The following is a 21,552-nucleotide window of genomic DNA, read 5'->3' on the forward strand; positions in this document are numbered from 1 at the left end:
GGTACTGAAGCGGCATTCTTCTCCCTAATTTGCTGTTCGGACAAAGTGTCTCCAAATCTAGTAGCGACTGAAATAAAAAACAAATCTTATAAACTATGTAAAACAATGGCACGGAGAAATGTGCAAAAATTAATACATTTGTACTATCCAGAAAGTAATGCAACACGGCAGAAAGAGAAAAGGAAACTGAATTTCGTGTTAGTGTATTTAGAATGCACGGATCGATGAAATCCTAAACATGTAGTTGCACATAAGTTTTAGGGGCATTTTCCCTTTAATACATTAAACAAAGTTACTGTTAGACGGATTGGTAACTGTTGCAGGCGGATTGGATATTGATGCTTGGTAATCGCAACTGATGGTTGATAATGGCTTACGTTCGACAGTGTTGACACAGCTGCACAACTGAAGGCTTCGACTGCACTGTCGTGGTCCACAACAGTAACAGGTTCTGCAGATCAAACAAGAAAATGCATTAAAGTTTCATCATATGGCTGTCTAATTTGTAAAATCTCTGACAAAATGGTGGCAAGTTTCAAGAACATTGTAGTATTCGGCTGTGTTACTGAACTTTAGAATAACTTTTTTGTTTCACTTGTGCAAACAGCAAATGACAAAAAAGAAGAACTATTGATGGAAAATGGGTAAAAATCAAAATGACTATTTCGTCAAGCGATCCTGTGACCACGGAGGAAGAGACTCATTGTAGGAAAGTGGAGTGTTTAACAGCGAACCTGCTATAGGTCTTAGTAATTAGATCTTTTATTATAACGGTAAACTGTTGGTTTTTGTGGCTTCCATGAACACGTCAATTGTCAGGCTTCACAATTTGAGATAATGGAAGACAAGGAACAGAAACGGCATTACATTCTGTTCACTCCTGTCCAACGTAAAAAAGCACAGGGTGGGATCAAGGGCCGGAAATATATCCAACAATAAGTGCGACATTACGAGCAGCCGGATAGGCAGCACAATTTATTGAGCTTATATGAACGGTATCTATCACTTATCCCAAAAGAAAGTCCTTTGTACCGGAAGCCACTTGAGGATTTGGATGAAAACAACAATTCGAAGTTTAGTTCCAGTACAATCTCTCACAATGGAATTAAATCTATGTTGAAACGTTTCTTTACAGAAGCTGGAAGTGACGTAAGTGTCCATAAAATTACAAATCACTCGGCAAGAGTTACACTATGAACTACACTATACAACAAAAAGTTTGCATATAAAGCAATAACAAGCCGCAGCGGTGCTCTGGAGCCGGATACTAAAAAAACTGAAATTGAATTACCAGTCACCGCTCCGGCGGCAACTGTTTCTTCTGTGAAAGATGATAATGTCCTCGTCGTAAAGTCCGAACAAGTCTCTGAAATGCCGGAAATGGATCAACAAGTTGTGCCACGTAAGGATTGCGTGAATGATGCGTTAGTGATAAATGTTCCTAACTGTGCAAACAATCTAGTCATTATTAAAAATTACGGGAAGAAAGTGATCTTTGAAGTATTAATATTGTACTCTTGAACCGTTGACAGTTTAGTTGACCTGTTTTGATTTTTAAAGTTATAGTTTCTGCATTGCGCTGAGAAGGTGACACTAACATGTTCTTTTTTTCGGGTGCCCCTTTTCCGTTGTGGCAATTGTGGACTACAGCAAGTGTTTTTCACTTGTAATTGTCGGACTGAGATTACTATTGCTGTAATTTAACTAGATCTACTGTTTCGTAAGCAGACATTCAGTTGGTTTGTTTTCTTTTTTTTTTTTAAATTGTGACGATTTTGCATTATATTTAAACTAGAAAGCGTTTTAATTTCTGTCTACCTCTGTCAACAGAAAGCGTTTGTGTTTACGCTTTAGCTATTTTCCCAATCTGTGTAACATTTGAATTAGACCAACTTAGCATTGTAAGGTCCCTATGTGGAATCCGATTAAAATGGGTCGATCGCGGATGACGTCAGAGCGAGTAAAATCAATAACACGCCTCTTGCCCCTCCTATATGTAAATCGTTTCAGTTAAAAGTATGCGACTTACCGGATTAACAAACGACTGGAAGTTTACCAAAATAAATGTCCCGATAATTTGAAAAAATACTGCAATGCCATTGGACAAAAAATACTTTCAAACATGAATTTTCGGTTAAACATCCGTTTCAACAGTATTTGAATCAATCTTTTATAAAACCTTGTAAAACTCAGTCATGTGGTCAACATAAATAAGTTCATTCAGTTTATTTTACCGACTTGTAGCGTAAATTAACCTTACCTCGTATCTGAAAGGGCGGAGTTACCTGTATTAGACGAGGTTCAAAAATAGCTTCAGCATCGCCGCTTCTGTGACTCAAAGGTAAAATTCTATCGATTTAAAAGGTTGATCTGCAAACAGTAGTAATAAAAACCTTCACCGTAGCAATACTTTTGTTCTGGTCTACTTCATGTAAAAGTGGTTTACCTGCAAATATATTGAATCGGAATGTGATAGTAGATGTCTTCTGTGTACCTTTCCTTCATAAAATGGAACCGAATGGAGAGATAGAAAATATAAATTTGGAAAATGAAACTGACACAATTAGCGAGATTGAAACTTTTATCAAAGTGGAAGAGGAAAATAGAAGCAAATATTTGATTTATGGAGTATTAAGCGAAACACCCCCGATACATATAACTGTACTATGTGCATTGCAGGTAGGACTTTTTAAAACGTCTGTATCTATTTATTTGGATGTTAATATTAATGGCAATTTCATGTATTATTCTGATTTTGAGTTAAGATTTGGTTAAGTATGATTCAAATAGATATCATTAGTAAAGTTAAAATAATATATTATAATTTTAATAAAATGATTACAAACTGACAAAGTTCGTTATCTATGATTATCATAAAAATAATTATAAAACTCTGAACAAAGTTCGTTATCTATGATAAACGTAAAAGTGATTATCAAAATTTTTAGAAATGTTCGTTTTCTATGATTATCGTAAAAGTGAGTATCGATATCTGAACTTTACGTAATTTTACTATTATTTGTATTACTGACATAAAATTACAAAGTTAATTATGTATCTAAAACATATTTATAAAACTCTAAAAATTACGTTATCCTTAAACTATTTATCAATTTAATGTTGTATCCTATTTATTAACTATTATACGATTATTGTAACTACAATTTCCTTTACTGTATACATTCAAATATTAAGTTACCTATAAATTTCATATTAAGTTACGTTACCTGTATACATTTACATATTAAATTACGTTACCTGTATACATTTACATATCAAGTTACGTTACCTGTATACATTTACATGGTAAGTTACGTTACCTGTATACATTTACATATGAAGTTACGTTACCTTTATACATTTACATATTACATATTAAGTTACGTAACCTACATACATTTTCATATTAAGTTACGTTACCTTACATTTACATATTAAGTTACGTAACCTACATACATTTACATATTAAGTTACGTTACCTGTATACATTTACATAATTAGTTACGTAACTTATACACATTTAATACATGCATATACATTCACATATTAAGTTATGTAACCTATATACATTTTCATATTAAGTTACGTTACCTTTATACATTTACATATTAAATCATGTAACCTATATGCATTTATATATTAGGTTATTTAACCTATGTACATTTACATATTTAGTTTAAGTACGGCTGCGTTAATTTGTTGTTACACCACAACTCCACAAATTAGAAATGAATGGTTCTTAACTTGTTTGCTCTCTATTCTGAAGCAAAACATTTAGTACCTGGTGACTATTTTCTGTTAAATCAAAACATTCTGTATGAATAAAATCAAACGATGGATTTTTAAGACTATGTTAGATAGAATGTGGATAATCTCTGAGTTATTTTCTCTCCCTGATTACTGCATAGAGCATGGTCTATATGGAGTTATAAATAAAACTTGTTTTAAAACAATTATTATTTTGTTGAAAAGACGTCACTGAGCATTGCTGAAAGTTTTGCTACATGTATATGTTTTTACTAGCGAGCACTTTTAAGGACTACCACAGAACTTACATTAATATTTGTTTGGTCGACTTTAAAGTTGATCCTCCTCTATATTCGGTATTTGGCTTTAAAAATAACCCGCATATGCGATTTATTTCGAAATATTGCGATGGTATACTAATATACGTATATATACAAAAATGTACAAAATGGTGCATTCTGACGAAATCATTTTGTTTATGAAGACATTTTATTAAATTAACAATTTAGTATACACAAAGTTGTAGTTGTAGAGGTTCTCTTTTTTTTGTAATTTGAATATGTTTTCTTGACATACGATTACCATTACCTTAAAACTTTTTATTAATATACTGCCACGCTAACCTTATCTACATGTATGCTCAAAACTTCCGTACCAGTTAAGACTAATTTAACACTAGCAAGAAGTAATTTGAATATCAAATTTCAAGATTCGTAAAATAGCCAGTTAACGCTGTGAATTATCAGATCCTCCAGCGGCTATTTTGTCTTAATTTCTTTGCAGTCATTTAGACATCTGTAAAAACATTCGGATTCACACCCGGTGTCGGCCCGGTATCATTTCTCCTTCTTTGCTGTATAGTGAAACAAGCATTTTTGGATACGAATAGAGAATTTCACAACATAATTACAGCAATGGCATTTCTAAAGTTCAATACTATTAAACTCATTTATGACTAGAAAACAATTGTATTCAACAATGAACATTTTTGCTACATTTCAATGTTTACAATGACCGTAAAATTCCTCATGCGCATCTGTCAATGCCGTCTGGTTTGAACAGTACTCTTTTAATCCTGCCGCACGTTAAACTGGTCCAGCACAACTGTTAAAGACATCAGAAATGGCACAAAATTTACACAATGTCAATAAATACATTTGAAATGTAACCAATCAAAATAGGGATGGCTTCAAAATGGAGACGAACTACTTCCTAGGATACAACGACCCAGAAGTACTTAAATACCAGGATGACACCATCTTTGCATTCATGTTGACTGCAGATAAAATTCACACATTCTGAAAATTAACACTTGACAATTTGTCGGATGTTCTAAGCCATTTTTGTATGATGGGAAAGAGTAACTGCGTGAAATTTGCAATTAGTTACACTCCACTGCATTTTTATTTGTTTTTGTACTCCGTCTCAAATTTTCAGTATAGCTTACACATATTACCTGTACCAGACAGAGAAAAAAGATATAAAAGATTATTATTAGCATTATTATACCACATGTAAATAGCACGCTTATCGTGCACATATGTACGTTCGAAACATCATTACAGAATATAAAAACTGCCTTATTTAATTAACAAAACCTGTGTAAGAATACATTACAAAACAAGATAATTTTTAAGAACTGAGTGTTTATTGCTTGTGCATTTATGCAGTCTGATCCACACTGGGACTTCTGGCAAATCCGTTAATCGCGCAAGTCTTTCTTGTATGATTCACCAGAAGTCCCATTGTGGATTTTACCTGAAGGTACAATGCCTTCATTTTTTTTATCTTTACAATAATAGATAGAACAGCAAAAGCAACAACCAAAGTTAAATTGTAATTCGCCGTCCGATAAAAATATAGTTTCTGATTTAATACATTCGCACATATCAGAAGTCTACCATGGTTCCCTGGTTGAGACAAACCTCTGGAGGATAATGATTTTAATATAAAATATCTTTATTTTGAAGGAAAAATCGAAAAGTCGTGTCCGTTCAGTTTTGATATTAACCGCGAGAAGAGGCGTTTCAGCTATCATGGCAAATGCTTTTTTGACATTTTGATTGCCGATTTTCAATGTTTGTTTTTTTTTTTTTTGGAATGACGCTATTTTGTTGATATTTTGTGAACGACGTCATGACTGCACCAATATTGTTTATATGAAAATAGCTGTCGTTTAGTTTTCTAAACAACATACATAGTGAATGTAAATATTATAAACTAAATGACTTATAGGATAAAGTACTGTTCTACGCATTCATATGAAAAGTTTTATCAGCCAGTTTGCAAAATGCTGTACAAGTAAATGGGTTTTTACTTTTAAAGGCAGCATGTAGGCCTCTCTAATCTTGACGAGAAGAGGTTTACAAAGCTTAGGGCAGTGAACGAAAAGCTTTTATTGCCATACATCAAAGTTTTGTTGAGTTCAAATGTTGAGTTCTGCTCAACCCGGAGCTAGAGAGCGTGGACGATAGCTTGCATTTCCACTACCCGTTCATTAACAGGCTCAATCAAACCGAGCCTGCAACATTTTCGTTTATGTCGTGTTGGGCGACCTGTGGTTTTCCACTTTTTTATTTTACTCTTTAGCACATCTAGTGAAACCATCTCTTGTGACCTTAGGTTTCCCACCCGTCTGTGCACTTCTATCATACATTTAATAAAAGAGCCTTATAGGTGCGGGTAAGAATTTTGTAGTGTACCTTGTATTTTACTGGTAATCAGTGGAGCTCCTTCAGTGCGAGTGTAACATGATTTGGACAAACACTATTATTATAATCACTAAAGGCCGCCCAAAATTTACTTGAAGAGACAAATAAGATGTATGAAAGCTAACACATACTCAAACATGTGTATCTATTTTAACCTGCTTGATATTTTGGATAATGTACATTATTAATATTTTATATTGTACATTACTTTGACTAATGTTGCCACATAAAGTGACATAAAAATTTGATATAGACGCTTTTATACATACATATAAATTGTTTACATTTTATACATACATATAACTTGCAGCAGCCACTTTTAAGTGCACCGTAACGACAGCCTTTTCTGTCATCATTATAGACCATCAGTTCTTCACTGAAAGTCTTAAAACGAAGGTTAAAAAGAGCACTTACCAACATTTTAAAACTACTCGTCCACAATTTGGGTGAAATTTTTCAACATGTTCTGATGATGTCCACCAAGATTGGCATAGAATGTACCCGGTATATATGACACTGAAAAATGATAAAAGTGGGTGAAAATAAATGTTAGATATTGGTAAAATGCTGAAAGAATGTAAATTTTCTGCATTATTTCAAAACCGTTGCAACGGTTTACTGCCTTCTGCACAACATTTCGGGTTATTTATAAGAATATTTTGCAAAAATTTTATGTCAATAAGTTTGTACCACTAGTCACTTTCAGAGTACTCACTTTTCTTATGGATTTTTGAGAGAAATTATTTTTCGTCTAGTAAAATGAGTTGGTCCCTTTAAATGAAACAGTTTCTACGGAAGAATTAGAAATAACGACGTAATATATCTGATACCTACTTGAAATGACAGCCTACGTAAAACCTGTGCTCACGAATAATAAACTGTGGGAGCACAGCTACCTGTACTGATAAGCCCCCAGTAGTAAATTTCTACGTTTTTGTGATCAGCTTTTATAGCGGTGATACATTTATATTATATAAAGTCGCAATACAGTTCAAAACAAAAAACTAATAAATCATCTTTTGAATATAGATTTAAAAAGTTGAAAAAATCACACACTCTGTTACACACGATAGGAAAATATAAGAAAACTAAGCTACCATTATTTTGTACGAATAGGTACTGGCCAAGATTAGATACCTTGTGTAGGTCTCAGGTCGTTCTGGAGTATCATATAAGACGACCGGGCGGTATATTCAATCTCAACGAATAACATGATTTAATCATGTTTAACTCTGGAATGTTAACGACCCTGTTTGAGCAAGTTTGACTTGATATGATTGACATACTCCTTGAACGTGTCGTTACATGTCCTGGCTACCCTGTGTGACCAAAATCAGGCCCCTTGAGGTAGTTCTAGACCCTACGGAGAGACCATAGAAAGCTGTGTTCGAACAGAGACTTTTTTTACTGTTTTGACCATATATGCTGGTTTGAGTCACATATCATTTCGATATTATACATTTTTTATGTATTGACCAGCGTGATAGTACATTTCATGTTTCTGTATCAACAGGTATATTCTCACTGACAGTGAATGAGTAGGTTTCTAGCATACCTTGTGGAAACTGAACGATGTTCACAAAATATGTTTTGGTCTCAGGTGCGTTCGAGTTTAAAATCTTGATTTTAAAACTTCAAGATTAACTTCCAAATGAGACTGACCATAAATACTGAATAGTCACTTCAAAATAGTTATGAACTTAAAATTTAGTTTTAAACATGCAATTCAGAAATAAATTGCAAATAAAGTTTCATTATCAAACTCAGCTGAGACTAAAATGTTTTGTGAATACGGGGATTGATGTTCATAGATATAATTCATTCACGTAGTACTTAAGATTCGGTGCTTTCCATAATTAAAAGTTTGATCAAATATTGCGCACCAAGTTATACAACTCAGAAATATTGAGCAGAATCTTAAGATAAGTTAAGATGTGTAATGGCAGTTATTTATGCGATTAAGCCTGTTCACCTATTAGTTACCAAACTTAAACGTACGCGAAATATATCAAGCTTATTGTATTTTTTTTATTTTATGTTTAAATTAGCTGAAGTATGTGGTGAAAATGTTGACACCACATTTCGGTAATGAGCTGTTGGATATGCACAAAATATAAAATCATTTGTGTTAAACTTTACTGATTAGGAAATTTTGTTTTGTTTCTTCAAATCTCATTAATTACTCCACAAGATAAGGTGTACTTAAAATGTTAAAACAAACCGATATTGATAGAATAAGTGACAAACAAGATGCAATCACAGAAGAGGAAAATGAAACTTTAGTAGAAGTTACTGCAAACAAATATTTGCTTTATGGAATACTAAATAAAACGCTACCGTGTCACGTGACAATTCTGTGCGGACTACAGGTATCACAACATTTATTTCTTTTGACGTTATATAAGAAATGATAAACTGTATATTTTTTTACCATTTGCAGATTTGTAATGATATCATTATGTCCTGGTAAGGGGATTGTCTTACCTACTTAACCTTTAGCCTGCTAAATTTCTATAATGGACTGGTCCATCATTCAATATGGGCAGTACCATTTATCATTTGAAGGCCATCTGATAATTTACTGACTAAATAGCGAACAGTGCAGACCATGATCAGCCGGATGTGCAGGCTGGTCTTGGCCTGCACTGGTCGCAAAGGCAATATCACCTGCCGTCAGCAGGCTAAAGGTTAAGGACAAGACGTTTCAGTGCAACCTTTTGCAGATTTTAAAGGCACAATAAATCGTGTACATTTCCAGCTAATCGTCACAGAAAAGTGAATTTAGTACCATTTCCTTACACCATTAAGCAGCATTAAGTTTAAAGTGCCGTGTGACAACCGTTAGAAGTCGCTCTGTACTTAGACAAAGTGATGTTAACGTTATTTCTTCTATAACAGAGTTCCGCTATTACAGCCTGTACTAGGCGTTAGGGGTGCATATTTCAGAACTTCTGACGTTCTCGTGCTCAGAATCCATAAAGAACGGTCGGCTAATATGTGCACCAATCGATCTTTTTTATATTCGCTTTGTTCACCAGTGGCAATGTCACCTTTAAAAGCCTTATATTGGTAACATGGAGCAGCAAAGTTTACCTCGAAGGAACATTGTATTCCAGCTAGCTTCCAAATTTTCCTGATCCACACTCTTTTGATGTTTTAAGATTTAGATATGATTCCGATTGTGTCGAGTATAATATGTACTTTGCACAGAGCAGTATGTACTTTTCACTGTGTAATATGTACTTTGCACAGAGCAGTATGTACTTTTCACTGTGTAATATGTACTTTGCACATAGCGGTATGTACTTTTTACTGACAGTGTGTAATATGTACTTTGCATAGAGCAGTATGTACTTTTTACTGTGTAATATGTACTTTGCATAGAGGAGTATATACCTTTTACTGTGTAATATGTATTTTGCATAGAGCAGTATTTACTGTGTAATATGTACTTTGCACAGACTAGTATGTACGTTTTATTGTGTAATATGTACTTTGCACAGAGTAGTATGTACGTTTTATTGTGTAATATGTACTTTGCACAGTGTAGTATGTACTTTTTAATGTGTAATATGTACTTTGCATAGAGTAGTATGTACTTTTTACTGTGCAATATGTACTTCGCATATGACGATCTATTTCGCATGAAAATGAAATGTTGTGGTATCTCTTTTGGTATCTTGATGCTCGATGAATTATTATCGTATAACTCTTATTTCATGAAACAAAAGGAATTAATATGAAATAAGGCACTGTCTCAAACGGGAATCGTTACAGTCCATCAGTTTGCCCAGGAATATGCGTTAGGTAGATTTTGGAATAAAAGAACAATGATGTGATGTGAAAGACGTTGCAATTTGGACAAGTTATGCGGACGCTAATTACGCACAAGTAAAAAGCGTATTCTTCCAAAAAATCCGAAGTCAGACGCACTGTGCACGTGCCGGAAGGACACATTTTTTAATTCGATAGTATATCTCATTCGGTATATATCGCATGTTACCGTAGAGGAATCGATCCCGATTACCGATAGGATCGATTCCCTAATAAATAGACTTTGTATGTGATTCTATTTCAGAATTGGATAAAACAATAACTAAATATTTCCTTCCCACTATTTTATTCATATGATAAAGTGCAAATAAATCAAATAGTCAAACACGTGGAACGGATTTCACAACATTAATTTTGTATGATGCTATTATACGTTATCTTTGTAATTTCATTTTAGCTCCATCACTTAAGTACAAAACCGTAAATATCTTATCTTAATTACCATATATTTTCATGGCGTTGAAAAACACCATAAAAACTTCATTGAAAAGTATAGATTTTCTGCGTTTTGTACCTTTAATGTTCAAATATTTCACACACTGTTGAATTTATCAAATAAGTTATATAGTCTCTGACAGCGCTTGAAATATAAAATATTCGTACATACGTGTTGCCCCTGTCGTTTAGGCCCCTGTCGAAGGATAACGTAAAGGTTACGGTCTCGTATTTATTTCCCATGGCCAAGCCATGAAAAGTTACAAAGACAGTAACTTACTTGTTGCGATATCACTTTAGTTGACAGTTTATCTAGATTGGATTGATCTATAAAAATAATGTGTTTTGAGGACAACTGCTATCATTTTTGTTACCTTATAGGTGTCAAGTTTACTCAGTTAGTTGCACGTGCGTAATGAGCTAGGGTATTGTGACTGATTTTGTGTTTAAAGCAACAAATTACAAAAGTAAAAACTAAACGGTAAAATAACCTTACAAAACTGACAAAATATTTCACTTTTACACGACTTAAATTCCTAATTTGCACAAATTTTGTCAAATTATGTATTGCATATGGTATTAAAATTATAAAACCGAAGTATTCAGTTGCTGTACTTCAATTCTGACCCAAAGTTTAATTGAGCTCTTTGTTTTGATAGGTTTTATCAAAAAGAGGCAACATTTGGATATTGAAGATCAAAAATAAGAATTTTCTCTCGACCATCTCATTTCATAGACTTTGTAAGGAAATCAACATATCTCGGTGCGATGCGCCTCTCTTACACTACTCTACACTTTACACTTTTAATGTGTCTATTCCAAGTTCAGTTAGTAGAAACTGAACACGCACTGTTGAATTTATCAATAAAGTTATACATTATACATTTGCGCACGAAGCCCGATTGCACACAAAACCCATTCTAAAGTAGCTTGTTGGTAGCTTTTCACCAAAGTAAACTTATCTAAAGGCGTTGGTGTTTCCTACATTTATTGCCCCATAGGTTGTTCACATCATGGTAGATATTAAGTCTATAATGAAAACTTCCGCGAGGTCCATATCTTTCCCGTATCAGTGTAGTGAAAATACGACTTTTTTTGCATTAAATCTGCCGAATAATCCTAGTAATTTTTGAAGTGATCTCATCAAAATTTACATTGTAGAAAATATTTGATTCAAATGTACAGATTCGCCTTCAGATATATGAGAACATAAAAATGTTACTTAATATTGCTCTTCAAAAATATGTCATGCTTAATATATAGACCATACTGTGAAACTGGAAATACTTTAGCATTGTCGAGCTATGCATCTGTATTTTTGTCTCTAGATACGGAAAAAATAGGAAACGTTACTTTAATAACGTTTTTGTTTTGACTTGCACTAAGATTTATTAAACTTTTTGTCGAACTTTATCTCGGAATTGCTAAGCAATTTCATCGTGGCTATGATCAGGTAGTTTAATTTAGGTTGAACGACTGTATAGGTAATGACTCACATGCCAATATGATTTCATTTCATTTTATAGTTAAAATATTTGATACTGTAAACACAGTTGTATCTGTTCTTGAATATTCGCCAAAAGTAAAATTCAGCCTAATAATAGTCGAAGATATTTATAATACATGTGAAATCCTACATAAGTAATTATACATGCTTTTCTTATGTCTCAGGTATAGTAGAATTTTTATGTTTTGTAACTTGTTTCGCAGGATTCGTTTACGAACAATACACCTTTTTATATCTCATGTTTTGCTATCGAATTCAAAATGTGGTTAATATAAAGATCCGCCTCCCGCCTATTGTTCTTTGTGATCTACATGTACAAACGCCATTTCAGGCTTTTTTCGACTGTAATCTTATGAGTGTTGTGTATAGCACGCTATCCTATATTATTTTGCTTTACTTTCAGCAAGCACTTCTGGCCCTTTCAGGGTCACTGGTCGTGTCCCTGCTCGTTGCAGAGGCTGTTTGCGCCGAGAATGATCAAAACGTTAAAGCAAAACTTCTAAGTTCTACTCTCTTTATGAACGGCATTACCACGGTGGCTATGAACTTGTTTGGAATTAGGTAGGCATGTGTTATTTATTAACCCTTAGCCTGCTAAATTTCTAAAATGGACTGGTCCATCATTTATTTTGGGCAGTACCATTTATTATTTAAAGGGGTGTTCACTGAAAATTTACAGACTGAATAGCGAACAGTGCAGACCATGATCAGACTGCACGGATGTGCAGGCTGATCTTGGTCTGCACTGGTCGCAAAGGCAGAATCACTTGCCACCAGCAGGCTAAAGGTTAAAATACAATTAAGTCAGTTTGAACTGTTTCGCTTATTAGTATTACATTGGTTAGATATCTGCATTTAACGATCAAAAAAGAGATTGTATTTATATTTATTCATGAAATATTTCTTTGTATTATGATTTTTGCAATAACTTTCGATTTTCCCTTTACACCTTTATACACGGATTTCCCTAAATTCCTGATAAAAAGAATATTTACCTAAAAGGTGTGGCGATTTTTTGGGGGGTGGAATTGACAGTGTATGACTGGCTTTGTTAACCTACGTCGCGTCTTTATCTGAGCTTTCTTAGCATATGTACCGGTTTTACAGTGATGTATTTTTAAAGAAATTCGCTTCGTGACTCGTCATATATATTTTTTGGTTTTTTTGGGATCATAGAGTCCATTCAATATCTTTGTAATAGAATTCCGCTTAAGCCGGTGCTAGGGAGCCAGAGATGTTGCACTTTCCATTACCTCTCATGAACAGACTCAATCAAACCGAGTCTGCTATTATTTTGCTTGGTTGCATTCTATGCTTCCAAAGGATCTTTTTACAGATTTTATCATATTATCTATTCCTCCAGTGAATCGCCAAAAAAAAAAACCGGGTAACATACAGACTGTTTAACACATTTGTCCTCTTAGATTTTAAATTAGGACAGTATAAGGACTGCTAAGCTAAGCTGGATCAAATTGGAGAAACATACAAATTAAACCCCCAGCTGACCAAACTTAATGAAAAACCTACAATGAAAACAGGTCTCACAGGTCATTAGTGTTAAGAATGAGAGTATTTAGAATAATATTGTTTCCAATCTTTTAAAGCGATCCACTTGGTTAAGATAGAGCTGATTGCGAAAAATTACAGACGCGGTGGTGCAGCAGCATTTATGTATTGAGTTATGACTTAAATCGACTAACACAACTATGGTATTACATACTTTTTTTAAATCGACACGACCAGGGATTTATTTACGAGACAACTGCTTTCCCGGTAGGAAAATGTAAACCATTTCCAACAAACACACATGGAATACGCTTACACGTGGCAATTTTAACAGCGGGAAAGTTCAAATGGATTGAGAGCTTTACAAAATGCGCTAATGATCAAACAATATTATATTTCGAACAATTTAAACATTTTCATCCTGTTTTACTGCATTTAGATATATGTTCTCTAACAAAATTTGTTCTATACTGGGTGCCAGGAATGAAACTTCAGTTATAGATGTATATAGTGAATATTTTAAAAACAAGTCCAATTGATAGGAATATTGTCAATAACCTTGTATATTACTTACTTTATTATACTTTTTTTTCTTCAGGTTACCTCTGTTTCAGGGAGCATCATCTGAATACATCGTCCCGCTGTTGCTATTAGCGAACGATGGTAGCTCATTCTGTTCCAGCATTAAGACTGAAAGAGGTAAGCTGGAAGATGACCAACCTACCAGGAAGCAAATTCTCAAACACGCATCTCCCTAGAAACTGTCTGTCGAAGCTCCGATACTAGAAACAAATATCATTTTGTCACCCTATTGTAAACATTCACATTATAATTTGACATTAAGTTCGCAATGCAAATTGTGAGATGATCAGAAATATGTATGTCCAGAAATCACATGGAAAAACAAGTATACACAAAATGTTGCCAGTATGAGATAAGATCTCAATAATGTACGACTCTTTTAACAATCAAAGAAGATATCTGGATGTGATCTCTTTGTGGTGATCTTTAGGTCAAATTGTTAAAATATCATTAGAAAGATTAAAATTTCAAGAAACTATTTCGTAACTTTCCTGCTTCAGCTATTGAAAGGAACATCACGACCAACATGACAGAAGAGCAGCATGAGGAACTGATAATGTCAAATATTCAAGCGGTAAGGCTTTGGTTTTCGAAAGTTCTTATTATAGCCTTAAATGAATCCAGTAAATTTCTAATTGTATATCAAATATAATAAGCATTAAAAGACTTCGGTACTCAATAACGATGCTACAAATGTGATAAATACATTGATTGGTCAGTGTGAAGCGGATCTCTTCAAACCGATTAATCTTAACTAACGAGGATTCAAGTCTTGCTTCTAACATTCATTTGAATGACTGACACTGATCTCTGAAGCCAAATGGGCGTTATGTGATACTAAATGAGAAAAGACATGCATAACAGATGTAGTTGTCTTTTTCAAGTTCGATGCATTTGACTAATGTACATTTGTATTTGTACACGTATGTTTCTATAGAAAAATAATTGCTTTCTTGTGATTATCAAATATCAACAGTTGCAGGGAAGCCTGATGGTTGCCGGTTTGATACATGCTTTCCTTGGCCTCACTGGCTTGATTGGTGTATTACTCAGATATATAGGCCCACTCACCATAGTCCCAACTCTGATGTTAATCTTTATCTTCATTGTTAAACCGGTCATCAATTTCGTTCAAGAAAGCTGGCCAATAGCTCTGTCGTAAGTACAAACTTCGTGTTTATTGTTAAACCTGTCATCAATTTCGGCTATAGCTCTTTCGTAAGTACAAAGTTCGTGTTTATTGTTAACCTGTCATCAATTTTGTTCAAGTAAGCTGGCCTATAGCTCTGTTGTAAATACACACTTCGTGTTCATTTTTAAATTTGTCATCTATTTCGTACAAGAAAGCTGACCTACAGCTCTGTCATAAGTGCACACTTGTGTTCATTGTTAAACCTGTCATCAGTTTTGTACAAGAAAGACGGCTAATATCTCTGTCGCAAGGAAACACCTTTTCATTGTTTAATCTATCAGTAACATTGTAAAAGAAAACTGTCTTTATGAAAGAATGGTTATTCGTAGATAAAGTATATGCAAATTATACATTAGACATTATATCTTTTTCATGATATATAATTACATCAAGCACTAGGGGACAATAAAATACAAGACAGTATCATACCTACCAGCTGTTTGTTATCTGTTGTTGTTTGCTACTTACTTTTTATATGACGTTTGCAGAACGGTAGCTGTAGGAGTAATTCTGTCACTTTATCTAGCCAAACACAATATGCCACTTCCGGTGTGGACACCTTCAGGAGGGTGCCGAATAATTCGCTATCCACTTCATCAGGTGTTTTCGGTACGTACCTTAGACTTAGCTGTCTGAAAAGCTTTGTTCTATAGGTGTAAAGTCATTTAGTGCATCTTCTATTTCATTAATCAAGAGATATTGATCTGCTCTACTATGCGTGAATGATAGAATTGATCCGTTTCTCGCAAATAACATTTAAACTGCAATAATTTCGATTTGCTATCAATACGATATATAGATTTTGAAAGTCATGATAAACTCACTTTGTAAAATAAAATATAAATGATGTATGGTAAGGCGTATTGATTCTGTACGTAGGACATGAGTGCATGTTCTAGATTGAATTTTCTGTCTTGAATTTTGACTTGTAGATTTTATTTTGCTACAGGCACTTTCTAGTTTGTCATTTTGGTTGATTTTCTGTCTTTGTTGTATATATATATATATATACAGCTCCATTTTGCTTAACGCTATTGATTTCAACTTGCAGATACTAATATCCATAATATTCAACTGGGGACTATGTGCAATACTTACGGCGGCAGGTGTGTTTCCAGACGATCCAAATGCTCTTGGATACAAGGCTAGAACTGACGCGCGCAATGACGTCATACGGGATAATCCGTGGTTTAATTTTCCGTACCCAGGTCACTATGAGCTTTGACATATTGTATCAAATTGATGTAATGGTCACTTATAGCCAGTATATAATTTTTTTGCTTAATGCGTAAAATAAAATTTAGTATTTCGAAACAACCAAAATACATTTTCAATTAGTAATACCTCTCTAAACTAACTAACAACAATATATAACTTAAATGGCGATAGTGAATCATGTGCCAGTTTTCGGAATCACTTGCATTTATTGTCATTTTCTTTACTTTATAGGACAATTTGGTCCAATCAGTTTCAGTGCAGCAGCTCTCATATCATTCTTAATTGCTACACTGATATCCGTCCTAGATTCCATTGGTGACTACTACGCTTGCGCAAGAGTATGTCGCGTCCCAGCTCCTCCGAGCCACGCAGTGAATAGGTAATGTGAAAAAGTTCAATATCTTTAATTAAGTTGTGTTCTTCATGTCATCATTTTGCCCTCTGTCTCTAATATCTATATATATATATATATATATCAATGGTTACAACGCGTAAAAATCAGTTTTAAAAAGCTGCAAAACAGTCTCTAGACGTATTTAACAAGACATCAATATAAAAGCAACAATGTAAGACATATCCTGGCAGATAATGTAATGGTTGCTGTACAAGCAGTTTATAATATTTCTTGCATCAATTTGGTAAACTAGAAGGTTATCTTAGAAATAAAAGTGATGTCTCCCAATGTATTCAGTTTTGAGAAGACCGGGTGTGTAATTTGAACGAAATCATCAAATGGCAATAATATTCCATGACAATCATACAGCTGGAACAGACCAATGATATACATAACTAGGCTTAATACCATTTACTCCTGTCAAGCTTTACGGTTATAAAGAGGAAGAATAAAAAGCTCATAAAATCATCCAAACAATATGCACAACAAGGATTTGCACTGTTCATTTCTTTGAATGTTCAAGCAAATTAAACAAAAATATGAAAGAAGCAGACGACTTTTTAAAGGGCCATAGTTCAAATCTAAAGGCTTTCATCGAGTGTCTTCGGATTTAGCCTAACTAAAGCAAGTGTCTCTGACGAGACCCTTGCTAAAAACCAAAACACCATTCACCCGTATTAATAAGTTAAATGTGCGTAATTAACTTGAAACAAATCATTTCATTCCAACAGTTACTAAAGGATAAGTAGTGTGTACAATCATTAAAAGGAAAAGACATTTAAGGAGACTTAACCCCATATAAATAAACCGTGCGGGACGTGACTTCGATAAGTACACTTCAAACCGATTTATGCTGCAATGTTTATTGAAATCCGACATTCAGACATAGACACAGATTCAGACAGACGGATACGGATCAAACAATATTTCTCCCCGAATCAGGGGAGACGTTACTCCTTGTGATGATTATACAGACATTAAAACGTAAAGAAACTTCAGATTTAGCTTTGATGCATATCTTTTGAGCATTAACGCTTGACGTTTGATAACCCCAAGTTAAGCTTTTACATTTCAGTCGCTTATTTACGTAAAGACATTAATTTTATTATAGTAAATACTGCCTTTACCAGAGACCTTACAAGAATGATATCTCAACAAATCTGTTATATTACGTCTCGTTTATTTTTTAATACTGAGTTATCAAATCGAATCTGCCATTATTTTGCTTGGTTGCTTTCTATACATCCAAAGGATATTCTTACAGATTCTGATATGCATTTTCGTCAGTTAATTGAATAGTAAGCAGATATTTTGGTTCTGACTCATTTCAGAGGGATAATGATCGAAGGTCTTTGTAGTTTCCTGTCAGGTACGGTCGGTTGCGGACATGCAACATCAACAAACGGGGGTTGTTTAGGAGCTATAGGAGTTACAAGGGTACGTTAACCTTGTAAACAGTAGGTTTACTTTGTACAAGTGAGGCAAATCATAATTTTGAGTATATATTAGTGTATACCATATTTACTCATCTTTTTATTAAACACCAATTGCTCGTTGTACACTTTAAAAATAACGTTTTATTCCCCCAACCTATATGTTTGGGCGGGCGAGGATATAGCGTTGCTGCTGTCTGTATGTACGTACGTCCTGAAATATTGTGTGTCCAACTTCTCCCACACTATTAGCATGATTTGCTTCAAACTTCTGTTAATTTCACTATAAAGGGTATAGTGAAGAAACTTTGTGTGTTCAACCCCTCATTCTCTTTGGAGGAATGGCTTCAAAGTTGCATAGGTGAAGGACCTTGATAATGACATTGCGCAGTTTGTTGGGACATCCGTGTCGTGTGGACACAATTCTAGATAAGATATATTAAAGATATACTATGCCCAAAACTCCATGCCATTGTATTTTTTTGTTCAAGGTTGCAAGCAGGCAGGTGTTTATAGTTTGTGGTATATTCTACATTCTGTTTGGCGTTTTTGGAAAGTTCTCGGCCATCTTTGTAACAATACCATATCCTGTCCTAGGTGGCGCTGTCATTGTACTGTTTGGTATATTCTTTGGCGTTATTATATCTAACTTAGAGGTAAAGTTATATTATTTTAGATAGTTAACCATAACATAACTTTGGAATGTCATTTTTTGAGACAGTTTATCAATAACATAGTTTTGTCATATTGTAAATAAAGATAAGAATAAGCTTTGTTACTTTATTGAAATGTTCAGATAAAAGCAGATATTACTAAATCTGTTCAGGCATTGTAGCTTTTTTATGATTTATGCTTCATGTTTCACATGCATAAGATATTTAAAAGCAAATCGTTTAGGCGATAAAAGTAAATATTTATGCATGACAACACATTAGTATCCGATGAAAAATAAGAAGTGTTACTGGAACATCTTTAAATAAATCTGAAATGCTAAAAGAACTCAGGTAAATGCAATATTCTGGAAGAAGCAGACATCATACATGTACTGGAGTAATGAAATATAAAACTACAAAAATTCTTGTACCTTCTTTTAACAATTTCCAGCCATTGAGTTAGAAATATTACTGAGTATAGTCAAAGTTTACGCAACCGTACATATTGTTTGATCTTTTATGTAAAGCAATTAGGTTTTCCCCTCAACATCTATATCTTTATAGTTATAGGATAACATACATTTGTATTTTATTTTTTACAAAGGTGACTAAGATGGGATCATCAAGGAATATCGCTGTATTGGGCTTATCAGTTTTTATTGGCTTAACAGTACCAACATGGGCACAATCAAAAGAAAAGCCTATAGATACAGGCATGTATAACTATCTTTTTTTCTATCTAAAAGTATGCATTCACATTTGTGCGGACTAATTGTGAAAGTGACCATTACCATTTTCCTTACCGGAGTTTTGTTCCTAAATTGGTCTAATATGGAAATAAAAATCAATATGTTTGGTAAAGCGTATATATGTGCTGATGATGTTTTCATTCATTACTTACAGGAGACGAAGGTGTTGACAATATACTGACAATGTTGTTGTCCAACCCCAACCTAATTGGTACTCTGTTGGCATTTTTTCTTGATAACACTGTTCCAGGTTAGTTACAATGCATTTGTGTTTCATTAGTATTATCTGGTATTCTATCAAATATATTATAAAGAATATAATTTACAAGAAGTTTTATTGTATTTAATTTGATAAAAGGTCTTAAGCTCATTTCATGGTAGAGTTTTCATATACTTTAAGACCAAGTACGAATATATACAAATAAAATAAATAACTCATGTAAGACTTATTATTTGATGTACCTTTTATCTTTAAATGGCAATTAATACATAGCGCCAAGATCCAGACTGATCGGTCAGACAATAAATGTTATATATACAGAATACGCCAGGTATAATGAAATAAAATGCAGGAATGCACTGAAATAAAATTAGTTAAACAAGAAATATTTGAAATAGTGTTACCCGACTGTGATATTGTACCGGTGAAAATCACACAATATAACTCACAAATATTTAAAGCTTACATTAATTTTCCAAGTCAGAAACTAACCGTAGTATTTTACTTTCTTATTTTGCCGCAATTTTTCGTATTTTGTTCACGTTATTTTCCAATCTCTAGTAAGATGCGATGACTAAATCTGACATATTTACTCTATGTAGGTACTGCTGAGGAAAGAGGGATTGCGGCGTGGCAAGTGCCAAAGAACGAAGAGACTATTAAAGTAGATCCAGACATGTATGATGAAGGCTACGAAGTCTATGAACCTCTCATGCCTGAGTCCATGATGCAGTGGAAGATTATGAAATATTTACCATTTCTCCCATATAGACCAAAAAGTGCTGACCAGAATGACACAGTTTTATCGAAACAAATGTAAACAAAAACCATTCAAGATCCGATTCATTTTCCATTACAAAAGAAGACTGAAACTGTGTTACTATGCAATAAAATCACCTTTAGTATTTCACAAGAATTACGTCATAGCGACAAAGGTCATAGCGGCACAATGAAAAAGAAGACCACGCATAACAGACAAATATTTGATGGATGCCGACAATGATGTAGATAATAGTCCTTGATATAGAGTTAATATTGAAATAAGTGATCTCAAAAAATGATTTGCTCTTGAATGAAATCATTGTTTGACGTTCAGATGCGTATTATTCTGTGCTTTGTTACAAAAATGAAAAAATGGTCTTTATATACCATTCAGTCTGAACCATGTAATGTTGTAGTCTTGTATCGTAGAAAACCATATATTATTATATAATACATAATTATTATAAAATGTTGCTGTATAATAAAATATGTATTTTTCATTTGTTTTGTTTTTGACTGATTAAATGTCATAGCAGATATTATTAGATGTTATTAACAATTAATAAATCTAGCTGCTACAAATGTCTTATAAATTTCCAAATGGAGAGT

At 33.7% G+C, this 21,552-nt stretch overlaps 1 protein-coding gene across 2 annotated transcripts; it reads left to right on the top strand.

Annotated features, from left to right (window-relative positions):
- Positions 1–2,273: 2,273 nt before the first annotated feature.
- On the top strand, positions 2,274–21,396 carry LOC123531723 (solute carrier family 23 member 2-like). Of its 2 annotated transcripts, none has more exons than XM_045312939.2 (13): positions 2,274–2,679; positions 12,638–12,795; positions 14,339–14,439; positions 14,823–14,896; positions 15,299–15,480; positions 16,003–16,123; positions 16,566–16,722; positions 16,964–17,111; positions 18,458–18,563; positions 19,051–19,215; positions 19,817–19,925; positions 20,116–20,211; positions 20,784–21,396. In XM_045312939.2, the coding sequence occupies exons 1-13, from the start codon at positions 2,509–2,511 to the stop codon at positions 20,999–21,001; spliced, it is 1,806 nt and encodes a 601-aa protein (XP_045168874.2). In that variant the 5' UTR covers positions 2,274–2,508; the 3' UTR covers positions 21,002–21,396. The 2 variants fall into 2 exon arrangements, with proteins under 2 accessions (XP_045168874.2, XP_045168875.2); XM_045312940.2 differs by lacking the exon at positions 2,274–2,679 and adding an exon at positions 8,527–8,827.
- The last annotated feature ends 156 nt before the right edge of the window (positions 21,397–21,552 follow it).

Source organism: Mercenaria mercenaria, chromosome 11 (assembly GCF_021730395.1).
Source record: "Mercenaria mercenaria strain notata chromosome 11, MADL_Memer_1, whole genome shotgun sequence".
NCBI lineage: Eukaryota > Metazoa > Mollusca > Bivalvia > Venerida > Veneridae > Mercenaria > Mercenaria mercenaria.